Source organism: Labeo rohita, chromosome 15, assembly GCF_022985175.1.
Source record: "Labeo rohita strain BAU-BD-2019 chromosome 15, IGBB_LRoh.1.0, whole genome shotgun sequence".
Lineage (NCBI taxonomy): Eukaryota > Metazoa > Chordata > Actinopteri > Cypriniformes > Cyprinidae > Labeo > Labeo rohita.
In genome coordinates, this window is record NC_066883.1 from 37,626,141 (window position 1) to 37,634,710 (window position 8,570).

The 8,570-nt window shown below is 30.2% G+C and overlaps 1 protein-coding gene across 1 annotated transcript; it reads left to right on the top strand.

The window, feature by feature from the left end:
- Positions 1-1,109: 1,109 nt before the first annotated feature.
- hspb12 (heat shock protein, alpha-crystallin-related, b12) lies at positions 1,110-8,287 on the top strand. The gene is made up of 4 exons (XM_051129728.1): positions 1,110-3,527; positions 5,233-5,334; positions 6,101-6,246; positions 7,651-8,287. Exons 1-4 carry the CDS (start codon positions 3,074-3,076, stop codon positions 7,903-7,905), a joined length of 957 nt encoding a protein of 318 aa, XP_050985685.1. The 5' UTR covers positions 1,110-3,073; the 3' UTR covers positions 7,906-8,287.
- The last annotated feature ends 283 nt before the right edge of the window (positions 8,288-8,570 follow it).

The following is an 8,570-nucleotide window of genomic DNA, read 5'->3' on the forward strand; positions in this document are numbered from 1 at the left end:
ACATACCTGTACTTTACAACAATGTTCCTAAAAAATTACTAATTATATATATATATATATATATATGTATACATAGTTATATTTGTGTATATATATTTTGATTTTTTTAGGAACATTGCATAATATTATATATATATATATATATACATAGTTATATTTGTGTATATATATTTTTATTTTTTTAGGAACATTGCATAATATTATATATATATATATATATATATATATACATTATATATATATATACATAGTTATATTTGTGTATATATATTTTTATCTATAAATCTATATATATTTAATGAGGCACTTATTTAGAATAGTGGGGAAAAAACTAGAATAAAAATATGGAAACTTAACTTTAAAATATATTATATATCTATATATTGTATATATACATTTTTTATATATATATATATATATATATATATATGTGTGTATATGTATATATATGTATATGTATACATGTATATATATACGTATATACATATACACATATGTATATATGTATATATATATATATATATATATATATATATGTATAAATATGTGTATATATATATATGTATATGTATATATATATATTTTTTTTTTCTTTCTAATTTTTCCCATAATTCTAAATAAGTGCCGCATTATATATATATATATATATATATATGTATATGTATATATATATATATATATATATATATATATATATATATATTCCATACATATTTAATAAGGCATTTATTTCAATATATATATACATATACATACACATATATAGACAAAATATATCAATTTGTATATATTGTACATTTACGTTTCTGTATGTTTTATATAAATATATATATATAAAACATACAGAAACGTAAATGTACAATATATACAAATTGATATATTTTGTCTATATATGTATCTCTCTCTCTCTCTCTCTCTCTCTCTATATATATATATAGAAATAAATGCCTTATTAAATATGTATAATGCCTTATTTAATATGTATATATGAATATATATATATATATATTAATATATAATGAGGCACTTATTTTGAATTATTAAAAATTATATATATATATATATATATATATATCACTAAATAAGTGGCTCATTATATATGCATATCTATAAATCTATATATATTTAATAAGGCACTTATTTCAAATAGTGGGGAAAAAACTAGAATAAAAATACAGAAACTTAACTTTAAATATATTATATATCTCACTTCACTTTCAGTCTCTCTAAACTGACTTTTTTTTCCTTGTTTGTCCTTTAACTCTTTTTCTCTTCTCTCTCTGTCTGTGAAGATGAGTTTTAAGGTTAAACTCTATAAAAAGCGTCTTAAGTTGTCTGTCACTCCGTGCTCTGATTGGCTGGATGCTGCCCGTTGTGATGCACGTTTAACCGGCCAATGGTGTCGTTAGACTGTGACGGAGTGACGGCCCCCTTCTGCGGACACTTTCCCGGGGCCAGAGACGACATTGAGTGTGTGTTTGTGTGTGTGTGACGTGAGGTTAAACGTCTATAAATAGACAAATATTGACCTCCTCTCTAAAATCAGCATTTAGGACGTCATTATGTGTGTGTGTGTGTGTGTGTTAAACATGCGTTTGTCTCTTAATTAGATCCGTTCATGAGTCTCTGCAGGTTTGTGTTCTGAAAGTGAGTCTCTCTGTGGACTGAAGTCTCTCATTCAGCGCTTAATTAGACTCTCTTCAGTCCCTCGATAGTGAACGACTGCATGCGCTACACACCTTTCATTTTGCACTTCTCGTTTTGTTTTTCTTCTGAGTATTTGACTGCTCGACTAGTCATTTTAATATCGGAGTGTTTGTTTTTGCAGCTTGTTTGGGTGGTAAATAAAAGTGATTGATGTTGTTTCTTAAGTTGCTGTCTGGATATCTTACAAATCATCACCACTGAGCACTGAAAATAAGGAGGCCTGAACCTGCAAAAAAATAAAATGGAAGTGATTTAAATTATTACAAACAAAAAAATATTTATTTATTTATTTATTTATTTTTGTTTTATTTAATTCTGGATTTATTTTTGTATTTATTACAAATTTTATTTATTTATTATTTTCTGTATTTATTTTTTACTTAATTTTTATTTTTTCATTTATTTTTAATATTTATTTGTTTGCACAAACCTGCAAAATTTAAAATAAATAAATAAACAGATTAATTAATGAATGTGACTTTATGAATCAAATTAATTTTTAACACTTAACACTAAATTAGTAACACTTGTATGCAAAATGTATCATACAGCAGTTTTATGACAATGTAGGCATTTGCTCACATTTATTTATTTATTTATTTATTATAACATTTTATTTATTTATTTATTATTTTCTGTATTTATTTTTAACTTAATTTTTATTTTTCCTTTATTTTTTTATGTTTATTTGTTTATGCATACTTTTTTTTTCTTGTTTGTGTTCTTAAAGTCAGTTCTTTTTATTTCTAAATCTTGAAAGTTACAAATTGTCACCAATGGAACAGGCAAAATTTAAAATAAATAAATAAATAGTAAGAGAAATTAATGAATGTGACTTTATAAATCAAATACATTTGAAATTAAATTGAATGCATTTATTTATGTGCAGAAATCACATAAGATTGAAGTCCAGCTGCATAAGTAAAACTTTTTAATGCAAAATGTATCAAACAGCAGTTTTATGACAATGTAGGCATTTGCTCACATTTATTTATTTATTTATTATAACATTTTATTTATTTATTTATTATTTTCTGTATTTATTTTTAACTTAAATTTTAGTTTGTTTATGCATTTTTTTTTTTCTTGTTTGTGTTCTTAAACTCAATTCTTTTTATTTCTAAAGCTTGAAAATTACAAATTGTCACCAGTGGAACAGGCACAAACCTGCAAAATGTAAAATAAATAAATAAATAAATAAATAGGAGGATAAATGAATGAATGTGACTTTAGTAATCAAATACAATTAATTTTAAATAAAACTATGACAATGTAGGCATTTGCTCGCAATTATTTATTTATTTATTTATTTATTTCTGGGACTGACTAGGTTTACTAGTAATTGCTAAAATAATTTTTAAAAAAAATGATAAAAAGGCATTTGTGCCTGTTTTTTTTGTTTTTTTTTATTATGATGGTATTTATTTTCAGTTGTTTATCTGAGTGTGTGGTTCTGATAAGAGTGTTTCTCCCGCTGGTTTGGAGCAGTTTTCCGTGTCTTATCTCTCTGACCGTTATTCCAGGAGTGGATTCCAGAAGCTCTGCCTTTTATGGTGTGGTTCTTGAGTCCAGACATCCCATAATGCACTGGTTCAGCTCTCTATATGTCAGCGGAGAGCGACGGCGCTCCTGTCCAGCACCCGTCCGTCAGCCCATGGCGTCTCGTTACAGCACCAGCTCCGTCAGCTCCTTCAGCGGCGCTCCGCTCCGGCCCAGACTGCACAGCCAGTTCCAGGAGGAATCCTCCATCCGCTTCAGCCGTTACCATGGCGATACACTGGACCAGTCATCCTGGGTCGAGTCCACTGGAGGTTACCAAGGTAATCAAGAATCTTGTATCAGTCAGCCTGGTGAATGAGAATCTTTGATAAGTTACCACGGTAATCAAGTGTCTTAAAGGTGATCAAGAATCTTTTATGGGTTACCATGGTAATTGAAATTTTGTTGTAGGTTACCATGGTGATCAAGAATCTTTTATAGCTTTCCAAAGTAATCAAATGTTTTAAGAGACGCCATGGTGATCAGGTGTTTTTAAAGGGTGATTTATAATCTTTGATTAGTTACCAAGGTTGGTACCAACCTATTAAACCATTGTTTAATAGGTTACCAAGGTGACAAAGAGTATTTTATAGGTTACCATGGTGATCTAAAATCTTTGATAGGTTACCAAGGTAATTAAGTGTTTTACAGATTACCAAGGGAATCAAGAATCTTTTATGGGATTTTTGTGTTACCATGGTAATCAAGTGCTTTGTGAGTCATTTATGGGTTGCCAAGGTGACTGAGAATATTTAATGGGTTACTAAGGCAATCAAGTGTTTTGCAGGTTACCACAGTGACTGAGAATCTTTAATACGTTACCATGGTGATTTAAACTTTTTGATAGGTTGCCAAGGAAATGGTTTTATTGGTTACCAAGGAGGTTGAATGCTTTTTATGGGTTACCATGGTGATTTCGAATATTTCATAGGTTGCCAAGGTAAATAAGTGTTTAACAGGTTACCAAGGTGATCAAGAATCTTTTATAGGATTCTAAGGTGTTTGATCATTTTTTTATGTGTTACCATGGTAATCAAGTGTTTTGTAGGTTACCACAGTGATTGAGAAGTTACAATTTTTACTAAAATTTTTGATAGGTTACCAAAGCAATTAGGTGTTTTATAGGTTACCAAGGTGATCAAGAATCTTTTACGGCATACCAAGGTGTTTGATGAATTTGTATGTGTTACCATGGTAATCAGTTGAGAGTTTTTATAGGTTACCATGGTGATTTAGTATTTTTGATAAGTTACCAAGGCAATCAAGAATCTTTGATGGGTTGCCAAGGTAATCAAGAGTATTGTAGGCTAATAAGGTTGTTGAGAATTTTTTTATGGGTTACCATAGTGATTTAGTATTTTTGACAGGTTACCAAGATAATCAAGTATGTCGTAGGTCACCACAGTGATTGAGAGTCTTCAATATGTTACTATGGTGATTTAGAATGTTTGATAGGTTACCAAGATAATTAACTGTTTTACAGGTTACCAAAGTAAACAAATATTTTGCTGGTTACCACAGTGATCAAGGGTCTTTAATAGGTTACCATGGTGATTTAGAATCTTTAATAGGTTACCAAAGTGATCTAGAGTCTTTTGTAGGTTTCAGTGGTGATTTAGAATCTTTGATGGGTTACCATGGTGATCAAGTGTTCTATAGGTTACTAAGGTGATTGAGAGTTTTTTTATGGGTTACCATGGTGATTTAGAATCTTTGATGGGTTACCATGGTAATTAAGTTTTCTGTAGGTTATTAAGGTGGTTGAGAGTTTTTTGGGGTTACCAAGGCAATCAAGTGTTTTGTAGGTTACCATGGTGATGAAGAGTCTATAATAGGTTACCATGGTGATTTACAGGTTTTGATAGCTTACCAAGGTAATCAAGTGTTCTGTGGGTTGCTAACGTGGTTGAGATTTTTTTTTTTCATAGGTTACTATGGTGATTTAGAATCTTTAATAGGTTACCAAGGTAATCAAGTGTTTTGTAGGTTACCAAGGTGATGAAGAGTGTTTTGGAGGTTACCATGGAGAGCGTCAGTACACGCAAGCAGGAAACCAAATTGACTGGAGTCTTGGTGACGACATTCAGGGTAAGTGAGCTGCTGCTTGTAGTGCATAATGTGAAGCTCACAAAGAGCCAACATTTATTTGTGCATATTTTTGTGAATGAAAACATTAGTAAATATCAATATCATTAAAATGAGACGCCACTGATGATCATTTCTTCTCTGTGACTCATAACGCTAAAAGCTCATTCTCTGATTTGGCTCCATGTAATGATTGTTTCTTCTAACGCTCACTCAGATCATGAATGAATGTGAATAAGAGCTCAGATCATTTGATCTGAAAAGTTTGGTTCTTTCCAAGTTTGAGATGTGAAACTTTAGAAACTCATTTAACTTTTCTCTCCAATGAGTTTGGAGTGCAGCGAGTAATGAAACACACCGACACTCAGTTTGACTCTAGACAGAATAAATCAGCTCTCAGACTCAAACTAACCACTAAACCGATGCTGTACGTGAGCTACAGCTGCCCCGAGACCACAAACCACTGCATTCAACTCTGGAGAGACGATGAAATCAATGTGAAGTACAAGTGATATAATGCACTATAAGAAAAAAAATAATAGAAAGCGAAGTTGACATTTCCCTTAACCATAAAACACAACGCAATGCAGTGAATGTGTCATTAAAATATGGGTAAACACCTGTAAAAACGGAAAATTCCTTTATTATTTCTTTTAGAGTTCTAACATCACTGGATTGACCAGTCAGCATCCAGAACCACACAACTAACTGTTTTATATAATTAAGCTGTTGAGTGAATGTTTTTTTCTCATCTGTGTCTCCGTTTCAGCTTTTGGCGGCAGCTCCGGTTCCCGTGTGGGCGTGGTCAGAGCGATGGGCGACAGCTACTTCCTGTCTGCAGATGTGAGCGGGTTCGAGCCTCATGAAGTGGTGCTGCTGGCCTATAATCAGTGTGTGGTTATTCATGCTGAGAAGGTGCGTGTGTGTGTGTGTGTGTGTGTGTGTGTGTGTGTGTGATCTCATGAGATATATTTAGTACAGCATACTCACTGCTATTTTTGGAACACAGTATGCAGTATGCACACTGTGCAGAATATATCATGTATATACATGTGGTATATATATATATATATATAGCTTAAATAGTCTTAAATAGCACAGGTATATTTGTAGCAATAGCAAAAAATACATTGTATGAGTTAAAATCATTAGGATTTTAAGTAAAGATCATGTTCCATGAAGATATTTTGTAAATTTCCCACCGTAAATATATCAAAGCTTAATTTTTGATTAGCAATATGCATTGCTAAGCACTTCATTTGGACAACTTTAAAGGCAATTTTCTCAATATTTAGATTTTTTGGCACCCTCAGATTCCAGATTTTCAAATAATTGTATCTTGGCCAAATATTTTCTTATTTGGAGCACTACAATTTTTCTTACATAATTTTGTGTTTTTGTCATTTTATTTTATTTTATTTTATTTTATTTTATTTTATTTTATTTTATTTTATTTTATTTTATTTTATTTTATTTTATTTTATTTTATTTTATTTTATTTTATTTTATTTTATTTTATTTTATTCATTTGCCAGATGTTTTTATCCAAAGTAATTTTATTTTATTTTATTTTATTTTTTTTTTTTTTAAGTCTATAGTTTGTATTCATTTTTACTTAAATATGTACTTGCAACTAGCCGAAATCATTTTTATGTATTTATTTTAAATATATTATGGTTTTCCCTTTAGTTAAGTGTGAATTTTCTGGTGCTGTCAAACAATTAATTAATTGTAATTAATTGATTAATCACATGGAACAATTTTCAGAATACCCAGTAAAAGCTTGTATTTTATATACGTATATATATATGTATATGTAATTTTTTTTAAAGAAAGTAATATTTTTTTCAACAAGGACACATGACACTGATCAAACTTGCTAGTAAAGACTTTTATAATGTTATAAAAGATTATATTTCAAATAAATGCTGGACTTTTAATTTTCGATTCATCTGCGAATCCTGAAAAATAAAATGTATGATGGTTTCCACAAAAATATTGTACAGCACAACTGTTTTCAACATTGCTAATAATCAGAAATGTTTGTTGAGCAGCAAATCAGCATATTAGAATGATTTCTGAAGGATCATGTGACACTGAAGACTGGCGTAATGATGCTCAAAATTCAACTTTGGTCACAGAAATAAATTACAGTTTAACAGATATTCACATAGAAAACAGCTTTTAAATGTTAAAAATATTTCATAATTTTACTGTATTTTTATTCAAATAAATGCAGCCTGCAAACTGTTGAAGTCTAGTATATGTTGTGCCATTGTCTAGTGTTTCATCACAAGCACTTTCTGTGTCTGGTTTCAGATGGCGGCTGATGGGAGTGTTGCGGGCCGGTTTACCCATAAGTCTGTGCTGCCGGCAGACATGGACCCTTTATCTGTGAGCAGCTCGCTGACCGCAGAGAGGATGTTGATCATCAGCGTCGGACGCAGAAAATCCCCTCCTTCCTCTCTCAAACTCACCTCTGACCTTCCGGGATCTCAACACTCCAGTTGTTATTGTTTTTTTTTTTCTCTCTCTTTGTTTTACCCCGTCCCTTTCATTTTCTTTCCTTTCTGATATTTCTTTCATTATCTCATCTCACTGTTATTTCTGTATTGTATATTTCAGTACTGTAAACACTTCGGCAAGATTGTAACTGTCATGAATGAATGAAGTTTACTGAGTCCAACTCTCGATGCAAAAGAATGATATTGATTTTCTTGAACATGAATGCCTGTTACTGAACCACTGCAGCATGAAAAACTGATCACTTTTTATACCTGAAAGTAAAAGCTTATGCAAGTAAACAATATATTTAGTTTGAAAACTGTAGGACTGTCTTTGAGAAAGCATGAGTTAGAAAGTCAAATTTAATTAAATTCCATGTATTCCAGGGGATTTGATGCTGGTACTTGTCAGATTATATGTTTGTATAAATTTCATACAATAAAATGTTTAAAAAAAATAAATAAATAAAATTTTGCAACTTTTTTTGTGGTTTATGAGCAATTTGACATTTCAAAGAATTTCTCTTTTTAATAAAGAGGGGTAAATTTATAATTCTCATAAATATAAATAAAAAAAAAAAAATATATATATACAAAAAAATAAATAAATAATAAAACCCAGTACAAACATGTTTTTAAAACAAAATTCTTAAATCAAGATACGTTTACTTAAGATGCAAAATGATTTTACGTCTTGATTTCTAAAAAATGTCCCAAAACTAAATGAGTTTTTGT